The sequence below is a fragment of the Corvus brachyrhynchos genome, unplaced genomic scaffold (genome assembly GCF_000691975.1).
Source record: "Corvus brachyrhynchos isolate BGI_N302 unplaced genomic scaffold, ASM69197v1 scaffold90, whole genome shotgun sequence".
Taxonomy (NCBI): Eukaryota; Metazoa; Chordata; class Aves; order Passeriformes; family Corvidae; genus Corvus; species Corvus brachyrhynchos.
This window is the reverse complement of record NW_008236932.1, coordinates 4,361,630-4,389,473: the sequence shown is the minus strand read 5'-3', so window position 1 is coordinate 4,389,473 and position 27,844 is coordinate 4,361,630. Positions and strand designations below refer to the sequence as shown.

The window sequence follows — 27,844 nt, the reverse complement described above, 5'->3', positions numbered from 1 at the left end:
CTAAGTTGTTGATTACCACAGTATTAGGATGGTTTGTGCTGATGTCCAGCAGCAGTGAGGCAACATCTCTGATACCCTTGACTTAGCAGGGTGCGTCAGCAACTTTTGCTTGTCTGGTTAGGCAATAAGCAGTGGAGTATGTGTGCTTATTGTGATAGCACGATATTATCACAACGAAGGCCAGGGCCCAACTGGAATTAAATGTGGCCAAGGATGTCAAGGACAACAAGAAAGGTATCTGCAAATACATCAATAACAGAAGGAAAAGGAAGGATAATATGGGCCTGTTACTAAATGAAGGGGGGACCCTGGTAACAAAGGACGTAGAGAAGGCAGAGTTACTGAATGCCATCTTTGCGATGGTCTTCACTGGCAAGACCAGCCCTCAGGGAGCTCTGACCCAGGAGACCAGGGTAAAGGAGTGTTGGAAGGGAGACTTTCCCTTGGTCAAGGAGGGTTGAGTTGGAGAAACACCTAGACATCCACAGGTCCATGGACCCTGACGGGATGCATCCACAAGTGCTAAGAGACTTTTTGGACACTATACCTGAGGCTGCTCACGATCACCTTTGAAAGGTCACAGAGAGGTGCCTGAGGACTGAAGAAAGCAAATGTCGCCCCAGTGTTCAAAAGGAAGGAAGGAGAGCCCAGGGAATTACTGGCCAGTTAGCCACACCCCAATCCCTGGAAAGGTGAGGGACTGCCTCATTCTGGATGCCATCTCTGTCCACAGAAGAAGGTGATCAGGATAGTCAGCATGGATTCACTTAAAGGTAAATCATTCTTGACCAACCTGATTCGCCTTTTACAATCAAACAACTACGTTGATGGATGAGGGGAGAGCAGAGGATCTTGTCTACCTCAACTTCAATGAGGCTTTCGACACTGTCTCTCATAGGCAAACTCAGGAAGAGTGGAGTGGATGAGTGGACAGGGAAGTGGATTGAGAACTGGCTGAACATAATCTGAGGTCATAATCAGGCGCACAGGGTCCAGTTGGAGGCCTGTTCCTAGTGGTGTCTCCCAAGGTTCAGTACTGGGCCCAGTCTTGTTTAACTTATCCATCAGTGACTTGGATGAAGGGGCAGAGGCCTCCTCAGCAGTGTCACTGACAACACAAAAGTGGAGGAACTGGGGGTGCTGGTGGACAACAAGCTCTCCATGAGCCAGCAGTGTGCCCTGGTGGCCAAGAAGGCCAGTGACATCCTGGGCTGCGTTAAGAGGAGCATTCCCAGCAGGTCCAGGGAGGTGATCCTGCCCCTCTACTCAGCCCTGGTGAGGCCGCATCTTGAATGCTGTGTCCGGTTCTGGGCTCCTTGGTATAAAAGAGACATGGAACTCTGGTGCAGGTCCAGCAGAAGGCAGCAAAGAGGATTAAGGGACTGGGGCATCTCTCTGACCACACACAGGAACAGGTTGCCCAAAGAGGTTGTGGACTCAACCCTTGCTGGAGATACTCAAGAACCATCTGGACACAGTCCTGTGCCCTGTGCTTTAGGATGACCCTGCTTGAGACAGAGGACACACTGTGGTCCCTTCCAACCTTACCCATACTCTCATTCTGTGATTATAGAAATAGTTCTGTTCTGCTTTGTGATATCTGTAGTAACTCCAGCAGTGCTGATGGCAGATTGCCTGGCAAGTTCTGGTGGGGCAGCCCCACAAAGACTACTTGTTGAAGAAGTTAAACACATATGGACAGAATATGACACCCAAGTAGTATCATAGTAAAAAAAATCTTACTAGTTTTGGAGGACATTTAATACATCCCATTGTTCAGTCATTATTTGTGGACAGTTAAAGGAATTGAGTGACCGGAGTTTATCTAACTACCATTTGTATTAAGGCTGTGAAAGGTTGTTAACTCTCTGGGAGGGAGACTTCAGATTTAAACCACTTTCATGGTTTTGCCTCATACTGGTAGGAGAGTAGGTGTCCTAATCTCTGTATCTTAGCCAAGAGAGGACAACTCAGTTACTTGCAATTCTGACTGAAGGTATTGCACCTGCTTTGGCAGCAAGTTGCAAGCTCACAAGTGATGGTGTGCAGCTTCCCTGGTGCTAAGACACAGCAGTGTGGCCAGGGGCTAGTGCTGCCAAGTCTTACCAGCCTGTCCCTCTGCCTAAACGAAGAACTGTGGTCTCCAACCTTGGTTCTTGATACTGTGCACCACTTACCATGAAATCAAGGGCAGCGGGCAAAACACTGTCCTGCTCCTGTCCAGCACAGGCTGTGTGATGGTGATTCAGGGCAGTGGCTACAGTGAGGGGCTGCAGGTGGGTGGCTGCACTCCTGGCTACATTGTACTCCGATGTAAAAGCTGAGCTTTTGCCCCATAGTGAAGCTGCAATTTCCTTAAGATGGGGATAGTTGGCTCCAAAATGGGGCTTGCTTTTTTCCTTTCTTTTTCCTTCCTTTCTTTCCTGCTACTCACCTTTCTTTGATTTGATGTTAGAGCTTGTCAGTGAGTGATTTCAACTCAGTGTCCCAGAAAAAAACACAGTGAAAAAAAGGGGGAAGTCAGATAATTTTCTGACAACATACTGAGTTGAATCTGCTAAAAAATTGAGATGCAGACCCAGCTGGGGAGACAGAGGATGGTGTTTGCCTACCAGCATCATTAGGCTGGCTCAACTACTGCATCCCATTGGAAACCCATGAAAAGGATAATACAAATTGAGACCCTTATGGGTCATTTGCAGATGTATTGGATGCCTTCAGAATTATCTACTGGCTTTAGGGATATTTGCTCAGTGCTACCAAGAGCAAAATTTGGCCTTGAACTTAAGATGAGAGGCCAAGTGCCAAAGCACAGGCTTGCACAGTTCAAAGGAGTCTGCACCAATGTTAGTGCTGACTTTCCCATGTGGCCTTCTCAGGACACCACAATAAGAGTCAAACATGGGGATTATACATGGATGTCACTGGACTGATCTGGATGCAGCTGTGCAGAATACATGCATTTGGATCTGTTCTTGTGATTGCACATGTAGATGGGCAGAGCTGTGGACACTTTGGATGGTGTAAGCTCTGTTGTATTAGTCATCCATGCATGTATTTATGATATTGTAGTTTTGCACAATGTTACATGTGTCATGCAGTTAGTTGGAACTCAAGTCTGTGATATCTGGGTGTCGCAAACATTTTATTTTCAAAAATGTATTTATGCAACAAAATGTATTTTTAAGTGCAGGAGAATGAAATACTGTCATGGACTACACTGTAAACTAAATTCCAAGGGATATCTAAAATAACAGCACATACCTTGTTCAGTTGCATAGTGCAATAAATCTATGATAGCAGCATCAGGGCTGCTGACATAGAGGATAATCTAACAATGGAATCTGTGTCCCTGTTGCACATTCTCCTTCGTGAAGAGTATAAACACTTTCAGGCTGCTTTTAGAAGCTGCTGTGTGCTGGTATTCAGTCTCTACAGCATTGTTGCCCTCTTAGAAAGCTGTGTAGAGAATGACATGCAAGCAATGTTGTACTGTTGTGTGTTTGTGTCTTAGGTGTTTGTGACCAAATGTTGTTCTGCTGTTTGCGCAAGCGATGTGGGGTGGTAAGATGGGGATCAGAAAGAGCAGGTGCTGTGTCACTCTGGAGCCCAGGCTGCCCTAAGGACTGAGACAGCCTTAAAGGAAACAGATTCCTGTTGCACTAGGTTTCCTCCTGCTCAGCTCATATTTTACCCTTTCTTGTCATGTCTGTGTACATCCCGTAAGTGCATTGACCCGACTAGCACATGTGGTGCATGGGCTGATCATTCCGTCTGACAATTAGCTGCAAATGACTGTGATTGACTCACTGATCTTCCCCAACCCCAACAGCCCCTCTCCTCTCAACATTCCTGATCCTCAAATATTCCTCTTTCCTGGTGTCTGCACCATGGGGACTGCTTTGTGCAGGGCTGCTCTTGGCTGGGAGCCCTGCCCATCAAGTGACCTTGTGCTTTGGGGATAACATGCTCAGGGCGGACCACCTCGCATGTGGTATGTGGGGTTGTGGGATACTGCGTGCAAGCACGCTGGAGGCTCGCATCTCTCATGCTGGAAGTGCTCTCCTTCCCTCTTCTGCTTTTTGTGAGAGGCTTCCAAGTCATGAAATGAGATTAAATTTACTCCTGTGCAGAGGACCAGGCCAACATCTGTGTGCTGTTTGGCCCTCCACTGACACAATGGACTGGCAATAGGGCTGAGATGACTGGTCCTCAACAGTATGCAACTTTTGGGCTCCCTCTGTCATGGAGAGGAGTTCGTCTCATGGTGCGGACAACAGGGCGTTGGGATCCATCCAGCTCCCTGAACTTCCAGAGGCAGTGTGAATGTGTGTTAAAAAAGAGAACCTACAGGATGCAGAATTGTCATTTTATTTGCCTGAAATGAGCTGGTTCATCCCTCTCGGTTAGGGTAGAGAAGGACTTCTCACTATGAAACATGGCAGGAAATGGGTCTGCTCTTCTTACTGAGGGTTCTTTGCTAGATGTCACCATGAAGAGATGGCTTTTTCGCTGTCCTTGTTCTTAAGGGGCGGGATGTATTTCCTCTTATTTCTCTGCTTTCCTGTGTGTGCTGAATCTGCCCTCAATGCTGAGGAACAATGGAGAGACAAGACCATCCATCGTAAAGTATGGCTATATTCCCAGCCAAAAACTTGGAACTATGCTTTCTGGTGATGATCCTCATATGCTGAGCCATGCCTTGGTGGCTGGGGACACCATAATAGCTGGTGTCTCCCAGCACATCTCTTTGCTTTGTGCAGAGCCAGCATGAAAGTTGCTGCACTATTCTCCAAAAACAGAGAGCCCAAAGGCTGTTTTTCAAGGACATGCCTATCAGCTGGGCATCTGCAAGCCAAGGGGGAAGGCCCTAAGCTCAACTAAATGATGATACTTTCTAAAGGATAGCATATGACAAACACATGAGGCTGTGCTTTATCTCTTCAAGGGTTTTGGAAAGCTAAGGGTCCCCAGGGACATCAGTGCTCCACCTCTTTCACAGGGGCATAACTACAGCCGGTGAGGGAGTGGCCCTTCTGAGGACAAGCTGGGCTTCTCTGAGCCCCCAGTGAGGTGCACGGTTGCACTGCCTCCAGCTTGACTCCTGCAAACCAGGTTCCAGCCTGTTCGTCCCCACTGCACTCTGGCTGACGCCCTGCAAAGCCCTGTTGCCGTTGTTCTCCAGCACCTTGACTCTGCCTGGAAGCAGCAGAGAGACATTTACAGTGGCAAAATCCTGCAAAGCCATGAAGCCCCACACCCCAGAGACACCTGTGAGCTTGTTGAAAAGTTTGACACTATCCTGTCAGTGGAACGTATTGAAGCAGTGGTGATGTCTAAAGCTTTAATTCCTAATCTGATGTGGGAAAAGATGTTTGCCACAAAATTTTCATATTACAGGAACTGATGGGTCTCTGTTTCAAGCAATTAATTTATTTTGTCTGTTTTCTCACTGAATTGGTTAATGGTAGTTGGTAATGCATACAAAATTGCATTTATTTTATTATACAAATGCCACTAAATGAGTTGTCTGTGCATTAAAAAATGGACTTGCTGTTTCAAAGGGATTAGGATGCTTTTGGCTAATCTTTTGTTCTTGTGCTCAGCGTTCATTAGACTGCATTTATCACTGTCTTAAAGAAACAGTACCATTTCAGATTTCAGTCTGATCTTTTGTAATTAAAAGAGGTTTCTTTCACAGCATTTAAGGTGCTGGTGAGGTAGGTGCTATCTTTGAAATTCAGTGGGATAGTTTCAGTTGGAATGAGAAGAGGTGTTTAGTTCTTTTAAACAAAGCTTTAGGAATCCATCAATGAGTACTCTTTGGTTACTACTGTTTGATACAGTCTGTAAGTGTCAAGAAAATAACCAAACAGTCAAGTGAAAGGAAACACATCAAGAAAATGCAAAATGTTTAGGACAAAAATTGAAAACTAAATGGTTAAAATTAATTTAACAGATACTATCTTTGCCACTTTGTCACTTCTTTTTGTGAACAAGTACAACTCTGACATTGCTCATGCCTAGAATTTGATCTGCTTTCTGAAGGTTGTAATCTTGCTGAGACTGCCCTTGTTACCATTATAGCATGTTCTCAGCTGGCCTACATCATGTGGAGCTTTATGTAGTCCTTGGTCTGTTCCACATTGCTCCTGGTGGGATTCCTCTTTCTCTTCTACAATCACACATTTAATTCACATATTATATGTAAATTTCCAGCCTGAAAACAAACCAGTGCAGGAGACACTGCCTTACTGTCTTCAATGGTGGATATAGAAGGCAAGGCAATACTAAATGGCTTCAAATTGATTTTGATAACTTTTGTGTATGGAGAAAAATATCCTAGTGTCTCTGAGGCTAATGGTGCTCTGAACAATGACTGCAGTGTCAGTTGCTTTGTGGAGACCTTTGTTTTCTGCCTGGTGCTTATGATTCAGGTCTTGGAAGCTTTGCCTTCCTCAGGAGCTTTTTCTCTGGGCAGCTTGAAAGACTGGGTTCCTCTGCACAAGGGTGGGTGCATGGATGTGAAATACAGGTACAGAAGTATCCAAGGCATTCAGGGATGTGCAGGGAAAATGTGAAACGAACTGTCTTAATGAAGTCTGAAAGCTGTCAGGAGGAAATGGTGAGAACCTGATTCTGCACCTATTTATGGCAGTACCTGCAAGCTGGGTGGTGCTGCTGCCAGAGAGAATTTGTTGCCACTTTTGCAGAGCACTGTGAAAAGTGCATTCCTGTGCCACTGCTTCCACCCAGCTCATGCTGCTCCTGCACTTCCCCCCAAGCACATGACTAGCCCCACTGGAAATGAGTCTGAGGTGTGCAGGAAAGGACATCACTTGGCCATAGATGTGTTGTCAGTGCTTGTTTTTATCCATGTGGTCCATCCATATCAGGGTTCACCTCGATACCTGTCCAGGCAGACCAGATATTCAATACTGGAAGAAAAAGAAGTGGCAGAACATCCAAGTGCAATGAAAGGCAGTGGAAAAGCATGGCAAACACAATGGAAGTTTTTGTCTTTTTTTCTAAAGAAGGCAAGCGTAATCCTTATCCTTTAATGTCCTACTTTGTTTTACAGTGGAATTAGAAAACGTTTTCCATTTGTTTTAATTATCTGCAGGCTTTAACTCTGCCTTTGAAAAGCATTTTTGCTATGACAACCTTTGGTCTCATGGTGAGCAGTGCTAGGAGAAACAGCTAACTCAAGGATTTTCTTTCCCTGCATGCAATGTTTAATCTTTCTAATCTTTTCATGTGAATGTATTTTTTGCCTTTTGTAAATTGACAAGATTAGCACAGTTTCTTCCAAAACAGCAGTTGACAAATATATTTTGCTTAAGTATATCTGAATTTCCACCTAACTGTGAATTCTCCATAGTGACCAATTCATTCTTAGAGTTAAACCTCTAAAAGGCTAACACTCACTCACTGACTTTAACAACTTTTTTTTTTTAAGGAACAGTTTGTAGAAAACTAGGGGTTTTTGTTAAATATTTTGTTTATTAAAAAGATTACACTGTCTTGCATAATAATAGTAATAGTAATAGTAATAATTCTATGCATTGTGTGATTCAGTGATGTTGCTCTTGGAATTCTGCATGTTTTCTAGATGTTCTGACATTTGTATGTTTATGTGGTACTTGTAAAAATCCTAACCATTGCTGCTATAGTTACCACCATCTTAGGTAAGTGAAAACTGTACTATGAACCTGTGCCAGTTAGCAGGATTTTGTGTGTCATGCTAAAACTGCATTCTGCTGATCATTTCTTGGTTTACGCCAGTATTTAGTGCCTTCTGTAGAAGGAATCAATATGTTGTGGTAGATGGGATGTGCCAAATTTCTAGTATCTTGTCTGCACAGATGATCACTTACCAGCTTGAAGCTTAACAAAAAAGGAAAAAATAATATTTAACTCTCCATCTTTCTTTAAAGTGTCTTCTCATTGATTTTTATTTGGAAAACCTTTAATAGAGCTGAAAAGAAGCCATTTTCTTCTGCCACACCTCCTGCAGCAGTAGTCTGACAACTGTGAGGGGTATGAAGGAATGTGTAGCACCCAAATGTTCCTGTTGGTAACAGATCTAGTGAATAGCTGGGTCTGCTCAAGTAATTTTGGAGCATGCTAAAATGCTATTTAATTAAAGCAGTCCTCTGATTACCATAAGAAACTGTAAGCTCTCAGCAGTTGTGAGCTGGCTCTTGTAAACAAGTGTCAGCCTGGTCAAGTGGTGGATTCCGGTCTCTGCTCTGCCTCTACTGAAGTGACACATTGCTGCCAAATGAGACTTGGATGAAATTCAAGCCCAAGACTTTTGGTCTTGTTCTTTCCAACTGCTCCCATGGCAGACAAGCCCTGTTTATCAAAATTCTGACATTGTGTTTTCAGTTCCTCTCCTACCCTCTGCCTAAAATCTAGCAGTATTGCAAATACACACAAGCGTATGCGTTTGTTTAGATCTTTGTAAGATTTTGACAGGCTGAAATTGTTTCATACTGTACTCATACAACAGAAACAGGCAAGTGGGAAATGTGAGATACTCACCTCTTTGGTGCATTTCCAGCCACCAGGCATGGTTAACGGTACCTAGGCTGGTCTTTAAGATAGGATTTTGTATGGAAAAAAGAAGAGACTGGCCATCAGTTTTCCATCTCTATTGAGACATGAAAGCCTGTTACATATCTTGAAAAGGCTTTTCAAATCAAAAGTTACCAGAAAAACTGCGTGATTGGGGAAAATTAGAGTACATTGAATTCTTCCTTAGAAGTATTGGTCTGAAGATCTCTGTCTCCAAGCAGAAAAATTTACAGCCCTTGTGATGTAAAACACTTCCAAAAGATAAAGAAGTTTATGCCAAAATTTTCCATGTAGTTGTTCCTTTTAGTGATATCCAGGACATTTACGAAAAGCAGTATAAAGGAAGCATACAGAATACACTGAAAATCATCCTGTGTAATAGGTTGCAAGCCAGTCCCCCACAACCTGATGAATTTAGAAACCCCAGCTGAAGATTAAAACCTTCCACAAGTGATCGAAGAGAAGCCTTTTGCAGAACCTCAGTTTCCATCAGCTGGAGGAAACAGGGCTCTCTTCAGAAATGTTAGGTCCTTTTATTGTCCTTTAAAAACTGGAAGCTTTTTCAGACTCATTTTACCAGATGAGGAGCCAGCTGGGACCAGTTACAGAGTGGTTCTCCACTGTTTTAGTTGTCTAGTAGCCATTTACATATGAACATGTGCTTCCATTAGTATCAGTGAAGGGCTTTCTCGCCACAGAACTCCTGCCTATGTGGCCCTAATATTAAATATTCAAGGCATGGTCTTATATGCTGCATTTCTTCTATTTGCAGGTAGATCAGATTCTCAGTGGTCCCACCATTGCACTAATTGTCTTACCAATTGGTCTTTCTAACTTCTTCTGTGTGTTGGCCTAACTTGCCAAAAAAACAGAGTCAGATTCCTGCAACACAGCAGCAGGTTTTCCCCAACTTCTTTTTTATTGTGAAGCTAGGTATATCTGCATTATCTCCAGCTTAGATTCGAGTCAGAAAAGCCATCAACATCCTTTATTCCCACTTTGCATGCTGGAAATGCAGTTAGGGTTCTATAGGTGCAGACGTGATCTAGCCTGCTGCCCATGGCATGTCAGTCTCCAGATGCATTTGTTTGCTTTTCACCACAATTGATCAGTTTCAAGATGCAAACTAGTTGTTATTTATGGTGTGCAGGTTTACATACCACCTTCCAATCACAGTGATTCCTTCAGTGTACATATTGTCAGTCCTGTAATTGCATTTTGTCTGATGTACATGATATTGAAGGATCAGCTTTCCTTTTAAATATAGTTTAGCCTGTGCTGCTGAAAGGATCCAGGAGAGAATTATCCATCCAAACCCCAGTGGAATTTGGGACTTAGCTTTTTTTAGACCTCCTTGCAAGCCCCAGCTGTAATCAGCTATTTAAGGCTGAGATTTTAGTGTGAGGAGTGTTACATATCTTCCACTCCAAATGCAGTTGCCTGTACACAGGGCACCATCTTACACAGATCTCTTGCTTCTGCATTTGGGAGATTATATAAACAGCAGTTTATTAGGGAGACATAATATTTTGACGCATTTTAATGCATTAAGCTCTGCAAATCTAGGAATTTGGGGGGAAGGGGGAGATTACTGGATCCTTTCCTGAAAATGTGAGCAATATTGCCAACTATTCAATTTTCAGTTACCTGTTTGACCCCATTGTCCTGAAATGACCTTATTTCTGTATTTGCACAGCAACATGAGAAAAACAAGCAAAAAGGCTTCGTGGCTGTAAATGAAGAAGGATTTCATAACCTACTTTGAGCATCAGATCCCCAATGGGGTCTCCAGGGCTTTTTTTTACTCATCAGTTGGATAAGTTTTGACCCATGTGAATGTCACATTGCCACACCTGCAGCATATTTTTAGGACACAAGCTTCATACAGGGTAAAGCCCTTCACAGGTGAAGACCGATATGGTCAACAAAGTTGTCTGTCACTTGTGTCAGTTGAGAACTGCTTTTTTTGGTTGTGATGTATTTTTCTTCTTCAGGACATTCCACTATTTAATGGGGATAGAGTAAACAAATGTGTGTTGTACTGTTGTCTGCGACAATGTCTCCTTGCAAACTGTTCTTTAAGTATTTGAGTACAGAAGTGCCCTCAATAAGAAGAAAGGAAAGAGACCAAGAGGGTTTTTTTTTAAGTGTTTATGAGTTTGCTCTCTTGCTTAGCTGTCAAATAATTAGGCTTTTGAAAAGAATAGATTCAATTAGTGCTAATTGGAGTATGACATTCACTGTCACTGGTCTGTAAATTCCAGAGATAGTCTGATCTTTATTGCACTTCACCTCCATTTTTATTCTCTTACAATAATCTTTTAAGAAGTCTGGTTCTGCTGCATTAGAGATTGGTTTCAGTGTCTGTACAATGTTTGCTACTATTGTAGTGTGACTTCTTATTTTTGATTTTTAAAATTTATATTGGTACAGCCTTAACTTACAGAAATAAAGACCATTTAAAATAAATCAAAATAGTCATTGATGTCTATGATAAGTGCATGCTTTATTCACAGTATTTTGTCTGTAATTAGGTGTAGCAACCAATTCTCATGTATTTAATAAACTGTTTTCTGCAAAGTTGACTCTTTTCTTTAATCGAGTGAAAACAATTTACGTGGGCATTTCGAAGCATGTTGTATAAAAAAAGCACAAGCTGTGTCTCATGCTTTTCAAGCATGAGTATCTGCATATCTGGGGAGTTGCCATGCACCTGTGGTGCATTTTGATCAGCAGAGTGCAAATAGGCTCACCAAGAAATAGTTGCTGTCATACCCTCCTAACTTCTGGGGTTGTGTTCTAGGAAAACATTTAAACAATTGCTTAAGTAAGTCCTTCCCTGCTCAGGAATGTACTTAAAAGCAAGCTTGACTTGAACCATGTGCTCATTTAATCTCAGTATAGTAGGTCTGAAAGCCTACATCCTGAGAGCCATTTTGGAGAGCCTTTTGCAAGTCATTTTCCTGAACCTCAATTCCAAGGCACGATTTGGTCTGAAATGATTTATTTTGCACTCAAACTTTCAGCAATAAGATCTGCTCTCCATGATATTTTGTTTTAAAGTTCATCTAGAATAAAGTATGAAGCCATGAATATGTATTTTTTAAGACAGTTGCTTGTCAGGTATGAAGTTTTTCTGTTCAAGAGGTTTTAAAATGAAAGGACCAGAGAACTAAAGCTAATAAAGCCCCTATATTGTGAAACATCCCAGATGAAAAATCCCTTAAGAAATTCCACAGAGCTACTGTTCATAGGATGATAACTGTGTTGGAGAAGGTCAGAGGGTCTTGAGTTCTGCCAAAGGAACATGAGAAAAAGGGAAAAGCCAATTTCCCCTTGAAACTGCCACCTGGAGAACTGCAATGTGTGTTGTTTTTAGGACATCAATGCAAGATAGTGCAGGATAATAAGAGACAAGTGACACCATGGGTAAGGTATAGAGGAACATGATTTTCACCAGATATTCTGGGACTGCATTGCTATCACCTGGCAAATTCTGATAAAAAAAATCCCTTCTTGATGCTTGGTGCTAGCAGCTGGACTCTGCTTAGCACAGCATGTAAAAAGTATCCTATCAAAGATCCTGCTGTTGTCCCAGTGACAAGTGGAAGGAAGAAAGAAAGGCCTTTGGATGAAGAGACAGAAAAGTGAGGTATGGACAGGTGATGGCCAGGGGCTACCAGGTGCTTTCATTGTCTGTTACACATGCAGAGTAAACCTGTTGGATCAAGCTTTATAGCTGGGATTAAGCTGTCTTCACAGAGGTTGAAGTTAGTGAGTTTATGCTTGGTCTAAAAGTGAGTAGGCAGTGGGTGGTTAATGGTTAATGTGTTTAATGCAGATTCAGCTAAGCATATTGGCAAAATTCTGGTAACTCAGCTGCTTTCACTTTTCCCTTTGTACACGGATTAACTCAGATTGCCGCTTTGAGAACTGCCATGCTCCCACAGCCAGTGGAATGGCTGGATAACCAGCAGCAGTGTCCACATGCTGGGTGCAGTGTTGCACTGTCCAGGCTCTCGGTGTAGCAGGGCAAGCAGCACTGAGGAATTTGGCTTGGGCAATCTGGAGTGCCTCTCCAGGGTGGTCTCACAAGAGTGATAGAACCTCCTGAGCTCAGTTGTGGCCGAATATATCTGAATGTTGTGTTCACGACATTCCTGAAGGGTACCATGACTGCAACCGATGCAGAAGTTGCTTAGGGACACTATGGCATGTTGCCTCTTCAGATAAGCTTTGAAGGTGGCAAACTGGATATGTAATTCGCTGGTGGCTTGCTCTGCAGTATACACCAAAGAGAAATGGAAAAAGGCAGCTATTCCTCAAAGGATCCACAACATTTCTTTGTGGTGTAGCCTGGTGGCTTACTATGTTACAACCTTCACCACTGATAGAAGACTAACTAGAAAGAACCGAAAAAAACCCCAGATGGCTAGGTAAGATATCTATGAATAAGAAGATGTGGCTATTTGTGTATGGACACTTTGTTCCAAGGTCTAAATTCCTACAGGGAGAGAATGCACATGGAAGACTGGCAGCATATGAGATGCTTATTGCTACTTCTCTAAAAAACTGTAAGAAAATGACACCTGGAGAAGCTTTAAGACAAAATCCTGCATCTAGCATGATATGAGTGGAGTTCCTCAGGGACAGGTATTTCGACCAATGCAGTTTAATATTTTTGTCAGTGACATGTACAGTCGGATTGAGAGTACCCTCAGCAGGTTTGCTGACAACACTGAGCTGTGTGGTGCAGTTGACACACTGGGGAGAAGGGATACCTGAGAGGCGGGCTGATGCATGAAATTAAACAAGGCCAAGTGCAAGGTGCTGCACCTGGGCCGGGGCAATCCCAAGGACAAACACAGGGTGGGCAGAGAATAGATCAAGAGCAGCCCTGTGAGAAGGCCTTGGGGGTGGTGGTGGATGAGAGGCTGGACATGCCCCAGCCATGAGCACCCACAGCCCAGAAAGCCAAATGTGTCCTGGGCTGCATCCCAAGCAGCGTGGGCAGCAGGGAAGGGAGGGGATTCTGGCCCTCTGCTCTGCCCTGGTGAGACCCCACCTGGAACACTGCATCCAGCTCTGGAGTCCCCAACATAGGAAAGATGTGGACCTGCTGGAGCAAGTCCAGAGGAGAGCCATGACAATGATCAGGGGGCTGGAGCACCTCTCTACAAGGACAGGCTGAGATGGTTGGGGCTTCTCAGCCTGGGGAGGAGAAGGCTCTGGGAAGACTTTATAGGTATCTTCCAGTACCTAAAGGGGTTTTTATAGAGAGCTGGAGAGAAACATTTTACAAGGGCATAGGGTGATAGGATTTTGCCTTTAAGCCAAAACAGTGTGGGTTTAGTTTAGATATTAGGAAGACATCCTTACTGTGAGGGTGGTGAGACACTGGCACAGGTTGCACACAGAAGCTGTGGATGCCCCAACTGTGGAAGTGTCCAAGGCCAGGCTGGATGGGGCTTTGAATAACCTGGTCCAGTGGAATGTGCCCCTCTCCACAGCAGAGTTGGAACTCGATGATCTCTAAGGTCCTTTCCAACCCAAACATTTCTATGACTATGATTACTCACCTCAAAACTCTCAGTGTACTACAATAAACTTTAGTTACTCTTGTGCCGATGTCTCCGAGTTTTGCTTGCAGGGGCTGACAAGGGGTGGAGCCTGTGGCCAGGTGGGCACAGCTGGGCTGCTATTCTATACCACCCACATCATCACTGGGCCGTGGCTTCAGGAGTTTTCGCCACAGAAGCAGCAGTGGTTTGTTCTGTTTCTTCCTCAGGGAAGTTTCTGGGGCCATCACTGCAGACTTTGTCCCTCTCCTGCCACTGTCAGTCCCTTCCTGTCCCTCAGGAAGAATGCAACCCCAAGTGGCAAGCAGCGCTGAGCCCAGCAGAGCACCATGGCAATGGTGTGGGAAGAGCCATGGGGAACGGAGGCGAGCCTGAGCCTGAGCCCAGCTGAGCCAAGCCCAGCAGAGAGGGCCTGAGCTGAGCTGATGCTGATGAGCACAGCTGAGCACAGCCGAGCCCAGCGGTCGAAAGCAGGTGACACAACACAGACTATTCTGGCTTTTGGGGAGTTTGTCCATCATTGTTTTTCACTGTCTTGTGTGCGGGGACAGAGAACGCCATATGGGGAGAGCATCTGCCGTGTTGACTTTGTCTCAGAGTCGAGGTGGGGAACCCTTTTTGTGTGTAAAGCACCTTCTTTTTGGCATACTTTTGTTATTAGTATTGTGCTGTTATTGTCTGTTTCTTATTCCATTGCTGTTTACTTTCAGTAAATTGTTCTGTCTACCCATATCTGCCTTTGTCCCTCTCACTGGAAGAATAGTGGTGGGAACTGGAACAGCTTATTTGGAGTTCAATTCCCAGCTATTTTTAAACCACCACACCACACAAAATAGTAAATGAAACAGGACTGGAAAAACATGCTCCAAATATGTACCTAGGGAAAGGCAAGCAGAGGCATTGAGTGCTGAGGAGATAGCATGCTGCTAGCCGTGGAACCAATAACTCTGTCATACAAGATGATGCCATTTATCTGCAGTGGAAAGGAGATTTCTGTGTGTCTGGACCTTGGTGAGGGACACTCAGAAATGTCCCTGGAGGCTCAGGGTGGCCAGAAGTTCTCATGTGCAAAGGGTTGCATGAGAAAATGATTGAGCAGACAAACATTGCCCATCCTACAAAAACAGAGAGCTAAGCTGTATCCTCCTCTGCAATGCCATCTGCTGTGGGGGTCACCTCTCCACAACATCTGTGTTCTTCAGTCTCATGGGTCTGGAGCCCCTCCTGGAGACAGGTCTGTTTACACTGTTGTAAAAAGTGGTTATGAAACTATTCAGCAGACCACTAATTGGTCAGGCCACACTGGTGCTGCATCAGGCCCCTGGTGCTTGCAAGCCAGCAGGAAGTGTGTCCTGGCTCACCCAATGAGAGCTGGGTGGCCTCTAAACAGGATCTAAAGTCCTTTCTGGACAACAGTGGGATCTGATAGGAGCCTGTGGTGTGTGTCAGTGTCTTTGCTGCACGTGCTACCACAAAAACAAGTAAAAGACAGTTAAATATGAGTAGAATCTAGGGATTTTAGGAACTTCCAGATACTGCAGATATCTTTATCCTCTTTATTTAGAGTGGTTGTGGGGAGAGGTTAGTATGTTTGCCTCCACAGAGGGAGAATGAATACAGATGCTGGCTTTTCTGATGTAGTGCCACTGAGAAAGTGAGTACTAATTTGCCTTATGAGCAGCAACAGGCTCTTCGTGAGGAACTGCCTTTGCTCTAAGGGGACCATGCAGAGATGGAAAGAGACATCAGAGCTGAGATCTAACCAGTTTTGATGGCACCTTATTAGCTCATCTGGCACCTTATTAGGTCCTCTACTTCCCTCACCAAACACATGCACAGTGCAACTCCCAGCATCAGCATGGAGCAGAGCATTAGGTGTCCAGACATTTACCATGTGGATTTCAACTTAAATGGTCTGGCATGGAGCACCCACAAACCATCAGATAATAACACAGTTGTCTGCATAGATGTAGGGTGTGTGCATGTTTCGGCACTGTTTTCTATCCTGTATCACTGTTTTCTTTCCTGTATCAGTGACAGAAGTTTGGCAAGAGGGCTTGTGCCTGCACAGATGGCAGTGTTGTGTTGATTTTGCAGGGCTTCTGCCATGAGTATGGCATCAGCTGAACCAAAACCACAGATAACTTTCCCAAAGGAACCTTCCTTACTGAAGGTAATGAAGCTCAGGTGCTGTGTGTTCACATGGCTAGCCCACAACCCCCAAGTGTGGTTAGAAAGTAAACCTTCCAGGAAGATCCAGGAAGAGGGAGCCAAAAGGCATTTTAGGGCTGAGGGAGCAGGACTCTGATTTAGGTGCAAGATCTCCTCCTTTATCAGTTACTCATGCACCTAGAGTGGCACTGAGTTTGCACAGGCAGACTGTGAGTTACACACATAAAAATTCAGTCTTGTGGGACTTGATCTGGAACCATCTAGTGCTGATGTGATTGTAACACAGAGCAACAGTGATTGCATGGCTCTTCTGGATATAGGACATATGTTCCTGGCTGCTTAATGCTTTTCCAAATTCCATCTGACAGGTCCCAGTGAGAATTCCTGTGTACACTCGGTAAGGATGTAGTTTTGTTAGTATGTCCTGGTGATGCTCCAACAGTTTGTTTTAAAATTTAGAAAAAGTTTATTAAATACATGAGGATTTATTTTAAATGGTCTTTATTTCTGTAAGTTAAGGCTGTACCAATATAAATTTTAAAAATCAAAAATAAGAAGTCACACTACAATAGTAGCAAACATTGTACAGACACTGAAACCAATCTCTAATGCAGCAGAACCAGACTTCTTAAAAGATTATTGTAAGAGAATAAAAATGGAGGTGAAGTGCAATAAAGATCAGACTATCTCTGGAATTTACAGACCAGTGACAGTGAATGTCATACTCCAATTAGCACTAATTGAATCTATTCTTTTCAAAAGCCTAATTATTTGACAGCTAAGCAAGAGAGCAACAGTACTCCAAGAACTCCACGACGAGTTCAGACATAATTTCAAATGCTTGGAGCATCATCTGGCTGCTGACAGGCAATGCTGGGCAAAGAGCTTTGTGATTTGGTATGCAGCCACTGAAGTCAGGAACGAAGGCTTATCTTTAAACAGAGCCCATGAACTGGTGTGATATTGAACCAAGATCCCAGTCTTTCCAGGAATCTTCCACACTGTTTGGAATGAAAAGGATAAACTGTTTTCTTCTGGGCCAGAAAAAAACAATTTATGCCAATTAAAAAAACCCAACCAAACAAAAAACCCCCACAACCCCAGAAGCAAGGATGCTATATTTCCTGGAGGAGTTGAAAGCTGGATAATTCTTATTCGAGCCTTCTGATCATACAACACCCTTACAGATGGTAGCTGATACATGCTTGCCATTACAAAACCCTAACTTTATTTCAGTTTTATTTTGTTATGCTAAGACTCCTTTTCTGCAAGCATTAGAGCTGCATGCTGCTCACAGCAGCCATTGCTTTCTGATCTCACTACACACCGAAGCCCTAGAGCAATTCATGCTGCTTTTTGTTGTTCATGAGGACAAGGTGGGAAGGAAAGGAAAAACTGATAGAGATGTCACTGTGCATGTGCTATGAAGCATTCCTGAATGGCCACCTGTGTACCCTGATCTGTTGAAGCACTTGGCTCACTGTTCCTGTTCAGGACTGAATAGAACTAATAAGCTGCTAGTGTGGGCACTATCAAGTATCAGAGCTCAGCTCAAACCAGACACACCAATTTTGAAAATCTGGAATATGGAGAAAGTGGGAACTAGGACTTAATTTCCTAGCACCTGATAAATCCTGCCTTGGGAAGCCAGAAGCAATCTAAGTCTCTGTCTCCTTTTGCAGTTCAATAAATTGCCTGAGTGATACTGTGATTCAAGAAACAACCACCATAATTTTCACACCAAGGCCTGTCAGAAGTTAATTAAGTGGGATTAATTGCAGTGTGAGAATGTCAGTGAGGCTGGAGCTGTTATATCTTTCAGGACAATTGGGGTTGTATGATTAGGATCTTGATTTTATCAGGCTGTTTCCCAAACTGCTCTGGGTGTCTCAGAAGTAGTCCTTGTATGAGCTACTGTGAGCCAGTCACAGCTCATGAGATGGCAAGGAGCTTGTGAGGAAATGTGGGGCTGAATGTTACTGATCCATGGACTGGGCAGAGAAACATCCTCAGAGTTACAAAGCTCTATGGAGAACATGTAGGGCGAAAGCAGTGCCTGAACAGTCACTGCAAGAGGGTTGTAGCAAGACCCAGGGGCACAAGAGGGCAAAGCTTTGTCAAGGAGACTGCTGGTGAGAGACCAGCTCATCATTTCTGTGAGCATTCTGGCCTTTCTTAGCAGAGCTGTCCATCTAATAACTCACCACACACAGCTCATCAAGTGGCTGCCAGGCTGCACACAGACAGAGGAGGAACATTTGCCATGAGCAAAGGTTTTAAACACAGCTTAGTTTAGAAAAATACTTGCAGCCTACCTTTCAGGTGGAAGGAAGTCCTGTTTTTGTTCACTGACTAGTGTGCAGAAGAAGAGGGGGGTCCCTTCAGTTCATGAGACTTCTGCCCCTCGACAGGCTTGCACAGCAATGTGCATTTATCGCATGTGCCCTATGTGTAGCTTTTTTCCAGCAATCTTTCTTGGAGTCTTTAGTAGGAGACCCTGGGCTGTCAGGAATATGCATGCCACAGACTGAGGACTCCTGTTACAGAAGAGTCCAGAGCTCAGAGGATTAGACAATGTGCTTGCATTGTTAGCCTGCACGGGGCTCATCTGTTCAGCTTTCCAGCTTGATTTTCTTGCAGTGGGTCCTTCAGCTGGGTTTATGCAGTTCATTTACCTTTTATATACTATATTAACAGCAAAATCTGCAACAGTACGAACTTCTTTTGAAAATCACGTCTTCCCAGTGTGCAGCATTACACCTCTGGGGCTACAGCAACAGTCAGCAGTGGCCAAAAATTCAAAGGTTAGAAGGAGAAATCCAGCATCTCCTCCTGTTGACCTTGAGTGTACCACCTCTTCCCTCTCCCTGCCACACTGAGATAGTCACTGTGGGGATCGCAGTGCATGAATGTTCAGAGCAACCTCTCACTGCTAAATTCATTGGGCTGCAAAATCCCATTAGATTCAGCTCTATAAAAAGTAGACCAAGTATAGTAGATACAATAAAATTATAGTGGTATCGTAAAAATGCATTACTCTTTCATAAAGGATATTAAGTGTCTGAACATCTATAAAAAAGTTCTCCATCAATCCCCTGCTTTTTGTTCCTGCCTGTAGGGCTGAAGCTCTCCATTTATGAAATGCACACTGTTTGTCTTCATTTAACTCATGGTATTCATCATGATGTGATGCACCTGCCTTTGGTCCACTCAAGCAACAGGGTCTTGTTTTGTTGTGTCTAATAGGGAGAAGAAAGTGTATATGAGTGGAAAATCCTACTTGACTAGCATTGCCTGTCCAGCTTGAACAGACACTCGTGGTGGAGAGATGCACTGGCAGCAGTGTTAGCCAGTATAAGAATTGAGAGAGTTTCTCCCCGGTGCCAGGGTCAATTAAAAAAGGAAAAACATTTGCCTTTGCCATCCTTCCATGGTTTCTACAGTAAGGCAAAAGTCACTGTGTTATTTCCTCTCTATTACTGGCTCTGTGTGACAGTACATTTTTAGCCTTGCAGCAACACTAGGGTGACTTCATGTTGGTGCCTCTGAGTTTTCAGCACATAAACTCCTAAAAAATCATCAGGGAAGATCATCTTTCTTAAATCCTGCACATTTTGTGAAAAACACTAAGTTGCTACTAGTCAGCAATGGTGGCAGCATGTCACTAGGACAAGCTATTTTTATGCCCTTTCTTTGTTTGTTTTCTAGCATATTAAAATAAGCACAACAATTTAATTTTGATGATGATTTCAAGTACTTGTGTACCAATGCTGTGAGCCCCAACACCACCAAGGCTACCCCTGTGCTCTCAGTGTGTGGAGATACTGGTGCACAACCAAAGGACTCAGAGATTACATGGACATCATTAAGGTCAGGAAACTTAGAAAAATACTGTTTTCTCAGTGCTGGGAGCCAGCCCCTCTGGTGAAATGAAGTTATCATAAAATTTAAAAGAGATGCATTTTCAGCCTTCTTTATGTCCTTGTGGTCTTGGGGATTTTCCAAGTTTCTCTCAATAAAACTGTAACCTCTTCTAATTCACACCCTGTTTCCTTCGTGGTTGAGCCAGTAGCTTTGAAACCCAGGGTGATGCTAAAGATTTCTTTGTACATAACGCTTGTGCACAACCTTAGTCTCATGCTCTACATGACAAAATTTCCTGCTGTTACCCTAAGGTATGGCTTCTGCTTCTAGAGATAGCCAGTGTAATCTCGAGCATTTTAGAACTTGTCTCCAAAAATGAACTCCCAGAAACATCAGTGTTCACCTCACCCCAAAAATAAGGACTTTGTCTAAGGTCCAAGGTATAAAAACCTTGCTCGCATTTTTGTAACTAAATTTCTCTGTTAGGTTGATCTAAGACATTGACAGGCAAAAGCAGCCAGACTGGCAGTCTGATTGCAATACTGACATCTCATGGCGAAAAGAGTAAGTTGCTACTGCTTCTTCTTTTTCTCTTCTTATTCCTCCATCTACTTCTCCTCCTTCTTTACCTGAAAAGTATCGATTTCCATATGTACCATGGTGCTGTGAAAGTACAGAGTATTACACCCAAGTGGTAGGTCACACACATTTCCACACAGTCACACTTCAGTGCGACTGGAACCTTCATTCGCTTCAAAAAAAGCCAGGAATTTGGCTCCTTTCTTCTGAATCTGGACTTCTACAGCTGGTGGGAAAGTGGCACCCAGCAAGTGAAATGCATCTGATTTGTTTGAACACCCTTTACACCACAGCGTTTCATTGCAGCCTCTTCCCAAAACTCCAAGGGTGCCAAGAAATAAATTTCTGGGGAAGCATGGACGCTGTTGCAGGGTTCTTCAGAGAGCACAGAGAAGCCCTAAATGTGTTTTCCCACATGTGATGCATTTCCTTTCTGAAATTACCTTGACACATCTTTCTCCTTCCTCTTGTTCCAGATCCCAGCAGTGAAGCTGAGTGAACACCTGGAGGACTTCTACATCACCATGAAGAAAACAGATGGGTCTGAGTTTGTAGCCACATCCTTCTGCACTATCCAACAAGGCTTGGACCAGATCCAGAATGCTGGTGGCTGCTATCTCCACTATCAGCAGCACCTTCATCTCTTCCACCAGGAAGCTGAAGGATAAGCCTAAGGTCTTGAGCAAGGCTGGCATATCTGGTGACTGCTTGCACAACAATGTCTACTTTTTCCTTGTTGACAAGGAAGAGGTGTGGAGGACAGGATGCCTGAGGTGACAGCCCCATAGCCCTGCTCTCCACGGAGGTGAAATACAGCAGCCAGTACCTGAACATAAAAACCTTGCAGGAGCAGGCAGGCATAGCATTTGATGACATTGAATTGCTCAGAGACTCCCAGAACAGGTCATTTTTTGCCAGAATGGGTAGCAGGAAGCAAGAAAATGGCCAGAACACAAACTGTGTTATGGCCAGGTCTCCCATGAGCACAAGCTCTGCCTGTAGTGCCTTCTCTAAAAGTACCTGTGTATACTGGGGCCCCTGACACAAAGGGAGGCCAAGTCACCCCTCTACCTGGTGGCTTGGGAGCAGGTCAGTTGCAGGGGGAATGTCTGCTATGAGGAGCCAAGGGTGGGGATCTGCTCCCTCAGAGCTGTCATCCCCAAGCTGGTGAAGAAAGCTGGAGCATCGTGAAAATTTTACTTTTGTCTCCTTCACTAAGGCTTCCAGGAAGTTTTTCTGTCTTAGCATCTAAGACAGAGCAACTCTGCCCTCTGCCTGCTCTCAGCATCCAGCATCCCAAGGAGTTGCTTTATGATGCTGTGAACAAGTTGAGCTGCTTTCAAACAAGAGAGAAAAGTGGAATGACAGGACAGGGCAGAGGAAGGTGGAACATGGTGTGGTCCCATTTTGGAGATGAACACTGCTTTCTTCTGAAGAGCTGGGGAGCAGTGGTCTCCTTCATCACTAACAGGTCTTCCAAGGAAAGAGCTGGTGGAGAGCTTTTTCCTCATTGGAGGCAGTAAGATGTATATGATGGATTTTCCTCCCTAGTAAGAATAGCTAGGAGAAAGGAAACTTGAGTTTTGGCGGCCAGGAGCTCCTGAAGCTTAAGTGCCTATGCTTTCAGAGCCACCGTACAAAAATTACTTTCTTGTGAATCATATTTTTTAATGGTTCACAGCTGTGTACACTTGTTCAGTGTATTGTAAATACAGTTTTCACTACCTGATTATTTACACTAGATCTGTAGGCACTGCTATAAACTCCTATTGGCTATACCAAATAATAAAAAAAGAGATGAAATTAATTAACAAATTAATATCAGACAAAAAATAGCATCCACAAAGGACAGCATTTTCAGTCAGTCACGTATAAATGTTGAGCACCTAAATCAAAAACCAGCAGTTTGGGGCTGACCAGGTTTTGAGACATAGTAAAAGGGGCTTATATTAGGAGTCAAATGCTCAGTCTGGCATCCAAATGATGCAATTTTCAAAAATTGGTGATCAGGTATAAAAATAATTGCCCTCAACTCCTACAGCTATGGCTTGGTCCACTTTCTATTGAGAGGAAAAGTTCATTTCAGCTGGAGCTGTGATGAGCCTTTAAGTCACAAACAAAGACAACCTGGAAGACTTAACACAGAGCTGGGGAGCAATATTTGATGATGTACAATCAGCTTCTATTCTAATGGAAGGATATGGCTGGGTTTTTACTTACCATGTAAGTCTTGCAGCACTGTGAGAGAATTGGTGAGGTTTACCATGCCCACTATACAGACACTGATTTTTCTAGCTCTCTATAACACCTCTCCCCTGCCATGTCAGAATAAAGCAAAACACTATGGCATAATTGTTGATCATCATCTGACTACTAATGAGATGAAAATATTTCAACAGTTATGCTTGCAACTGAAATCTGTAAGTCACCAAAAGATCATTACTCCTTCACCTGAGTTCTGAATTCTTTTCAATTCTAAATCCAGTCCGTAAATGCAAAAGAATTAAAAACACAATTCCCACCCATTATGTGAATTATCAACATTATGAGATGCAGGAAAGCTAACACTGGCTGGTAAATAATGCATTATATATCAGACCAGTAAGAACCCTCGCTGTGATTCAGTATTTTGCTTTGTTCCTCATGAAAATGGTCTTGGTTTTGAAAAGCTGTCATATTTATAGAGGACTGCAAGGTGTATTTTGTTACTCACTGTAAATATTACTTATGGGGATATTTCTGAAATCAGTTTGACTGTCAGATAGAAGCCTATAATTTTCACTATAGTGGATGCATTAGGAAATCCCACCGGTAGATCTCCTGCCACTTGAAACCAATATTGTAGGAAATAGCTGACAGAAAAGAAAAGCATAGATAGAGTCAGGGAGGGGGAAGGAGACTCAGCATTGGCTTTCATTGCTGTATCAAAAGCAAGCAAGAAATCGACAGTGACATAGCTACATGAATCTATAATGACATGTTTATGGGGAATGCACAATGCATACTGAACACACATTGCAGAACTAGGAGGCAGTGAATTGCTGTCTGATGGAGATTTATGTCCTCTGAGTGAGGGAAAATTCCTGTACTAATTCTGTTTGGATGTGAACTACTGAGAGGAGATGAAGCCTACTCCAGTATGGCATTATGCTTGTTCTGACCTTGCATACAAATACTCATTAGCACAGAATAGGCATTTTCCTGAGACACCTATCTCAACCTCCCTCTTTGGAACTGATCCTCTTTAGATAGACACTGAATTCACTGCCTTGGACAAAACCAGCCTTATTACCTTCAGGGTCAGGCTCTCATCTGGCCTGTGTGAAACCGTGGGTCAGCTTGGGTTCCAGTTATTTTTCCACCATTTATCCCAAGGGAAGGAGCTCCAGTTGGATTGAGAGTACTGCCTTTGCAAGCATGAATCCAGGCACTTTCCTGTGCTATGGAGGTCAGGTTCACATTCCACACCTGGACAGAGCAGCACACAGACTGTGGCTGTGTGGTAAACTCTTACCTCTGGGGTTTTTGGTTGCCTTCTCAGATGGTCTGAGAAGCACTAGCACAGAGTAAGATTATTCTGAAGTCCCAAGATCTCCCTTGGAAAGTGAGAACTAGAGCCTCACCCGGCTCTAATTCTCATTTTGTATTTAAGGTGACATTTGCACTTTCCAGCATAGAGCTGGAGAGCGAGACTGTCTTAGAGGAGCAGAGACTAAGATCTCTCCAGAGCTAAAAGGATGGAGGTGCTCCCACAAGCACAGACAAACCTGTGTTTCAAGACAGCACTGGCATCGCATCTTGCAGCCCCATGGGCCACAAAACAAACCTTCATCCAGTCACCACTCACCTGTTTTACCCTCTTTTTCTGACCCTTACAATCCAGTGGCAAAAATAAGTTTCTGGGAGGACTGTGCCAGTTGCCTTCCACAGGGTCAGAGCCTGAGGGTGTGGCAAAGTGACCAGATGCGGGGTGCATGTGGTCTCTGTGGGTTAGAGCAGGGGAGCCTTACACCCCCTAGCCTCAACCTGTCCCCTTAGAGAGCTCTGGGCTGAGATGGCTTGATATGTGCTTTATCAGGTGCTGTTGTGACTCTTCACCAAAGTCAGGTAGCATCCCTCACTCATGTCATCAGGCTTGTGCTCAAGCTGGAATCAGCCATCATTTGACTCAGCTTGCTAAACTCTTCACAATCTATATCACTCTTCATTAATAATAGAACTGTTTAAGTGCTGCAAAAAACCCCCCAACTTTCTCATCGATGAATCTGAGTACTTTAGGGTGATGCTGAGCTATCCAATAGAGTCATGGCCTTTCTCAGCTGAACACACTCTGAAGGTTCCCAAAAATAACGTTCTGATCCTAGTCTTGCTTGCACGTGTCAGAAAACATAATTGCATCTTGTTTAGTACTGAAATAGAGCTTCATTAAAGCACGTTTGCTGTGGCATAACCAAGTAGCTAAGGTAAGGGACACTGCAAGGAAGGAACGCTGATGGGGGGGGAAGGAAGAAGTGGAGCTGGAGAAGCAACAGTGTAGCTGTGAGAGATGAATGTGTCTAGCAGAGGAAAAAATGGCAACTCTGACAGGTTGACCCTAGAAAGTCTTAAGAAAATTCTGACAAGACTTAGAGAGGACCAAAAGGGTGTAATGAACAGGCCAGCTAGAATCACAGACCACATTAGTGTGGAAAGACTAAAAAGTAATAATCACAGAAACAAGAATCACCATGTTTCCTGCTTCAGAGCTCTGCTGCTGTACTGTCTTCAGCCATGCTGGGGGGAAGCAATTTGCTGACTTAAGACATGGAGGATATCACTAAGGTGGGGTTTTGGATAAGCAATAATTTATTAGTCTTGAGACTATCCACTCTTGGTTGACTATCAACAGCTATCCTTAACATATGTCTGCATCACCAGAAAGCTGTGCTGAGTGCTGCTGTCCTTATGCTTTCTTCTTACATACTGCAGGGATCAGGATGTCATGCTGACACCTCTGAAACCCTGCCTCTGAGTCTATCACTGGAATAAGGTACAAAGTAGCACAGAGGATATTACTATAAATGGGAATAATTTTTTTGTGATTGCTCTGGTAATGCTAGCTGAAAGGAAGATCAGTAACAGAGGCTGGACCAGCAGTAATTTGTGCCTATTAATGGCATCCTGTGCTTAGGAACCTGTCTTATGTCGGGATGCTGCTGTGCCAGGTGATGACCAAACCTATCAACAAAAGATGGTTTATCCCAACCAACAGATAAGCAGGCTTGTTTGCTGACTGAGCAAACTGACCAGTTTAAGGTATTGAATTGAAAGAGATTAGGCCTGAATCTGACAAAACCAATCTGTGTGTGAATAAGAGACTGGGACATATACCCAGGTCCAGCTCAGAGGGAAAAGTTTGCAAACCTCGAAGTCCAGGGAAGCAGGCTATGCTTAGAATGAAGTAGCTTCAAACCAACCCTTCATTTGGATGGGACATAAACCACCTGGTCCTTACAGGTGCTACCAGGGGTGCTGGCACTGCAGCCAACCTACACAGGCCAACACACAGCATTTTGCTTTCTCTGGACAGGCAAGCCCTCTGCTGGGCAGAGTTTGAGAACATACAACTCTTGGTGTGTCTCTTCTGACAGGCTGTAAACACTCAGTCCTTCTGACCCATCCCAGTTGTCAGCCAGCTGTGCACAGCTCTTGCTGGCAGAGAAATACAGAGAGAGTGGTTTGGGCCCATATCTGGCCATTCCCACTTGCACAAGTGGCCACTGACTGCCACGTGAAGAAGGTCTAGAGTTATCCAGGCAGACAGGTGCTCTAAAGTACCTCTACTTAGGGCATGCAGTGATGGCTAAACCCCAGCATAATGGGCAATTTTATCTGGTCACTGTTGCAAAGAACAAAGCACAAAAAAAAAAAAAAAGAAAGCCCTTTCAAAAAACCAAGTATAATGTTGCTCTCTTTTGGTTTCCATCTCTCCTACCCAAAAGTTTAAACATAAAAGGCCCAAACTCTGACTTTGTTGTCTTCACCATCTGAAAAAATACCCAAACTAAATCTAAATCACTAGCTCTCAGTGAAAGCAAAGACAAACCAGAAACCAAAGAGCTCTGCATCTTCTTGTAGGGGGTGATGAGCCAGCTGCTGGTGTGGGATGCAGAGCAATAGTCTCCAAATGATGCCTCACACCAGCTGACTAACCAGCAGCTAATCCTGACAATTCCACTGGCTTTCTGTGTACCTGCAGGCATTGGAATCCCTTGGCATTTTTCTCCATCTGCAAAAATGAAGGTAACAGTAACTTAGTTTATGTCATGTGAGGACTGAAGTAACACACTGAAAAAGCCTGTGAAGATGTAAAGATGTCTGTAAATCTACATATATCTTTTATGACGAGACACTTTCCCCTACTGAAATTTATGCACTACCAACCAGTCATACACATATGCTAATGTACAATGCAATTTATGTGCCTAGTGAAGATGGCATGTAAGCTTGTGATTTGCATGTTCCAGGTAGACTTTGAACTTTCAGACCCTAATTACAAAATCTTCATGCAAAAAGAAGCAACACTGACACCAAAGTATCCCGATTAGAGGCCTGAATGAGAACAGATTGAGAACTATGTCACCACCTTTCATAATTCAATGCCTGAATGAACCTGGCAGAGTGGAATAGCTGAGGAAAGTAATTTCCTCGCCAGTAGTTTAATGTAATTTTTCATAATGTCTCACTGAAGTAATCAAGCTTTCTCTATTTAGTACATTTAACTTCCTCTTTAAAAAAACTGTATTCAAGTAAGGATCATTTCCCCAGAAACGTATATCATTTGGTTCCTTCTATGAAGAGCAAGAGCTAGGAAACAGGATGGTGGTGTCCTTGCTGTAAAATGCCTGAGGCAAGCTCTGTGCCTCCAACTAATGCAGAAACTCACTGAGCAAGCTATTAACCTAACAGCATATGAAAACTACTTCACTGACTAGTCATCGAAGTTACCATTCACTCCAGAGAGCTCTGTATTTTAGCCCAAGAATTCCCTATGGCCTCCACAAGTGTTTCAGAACACACTGATTACCAGG

At 43.7% G+C, this 27,844-nt stretch overlaps 1 protein-coding gene across 1 annotated transcript; it reads left to right on the top strand.

Annotated features, from left to right (window-relative positions):
* Nucleotides 1-278: 278 nt before the first annotated feature.
* LOC103611643 (uncharacterized protein KIAA1958) lies at nucleotides 279-27,328 on the top strand. Its single transcript, XM_008629192.2, is given in 9 exon segments — nucleotides 279-413; nucleotides 734-773; nucleotides 20,054-20,128; nucleotides 20,131-20,201; nucleotides 21,251-21,382; nucleotides 21,384-21,544; nucleotides 21,546-21,724; nucleotides 21,727-21,946; nucleotides 21,948-27,328. Coding segments are annotated over 9 exon segments (1,092 nt in total). The 3' UTR covers nucleotides 22,027-27,328.
* Nucleotides 27,329-27,844: the final 516 nt, after the last annotated feature.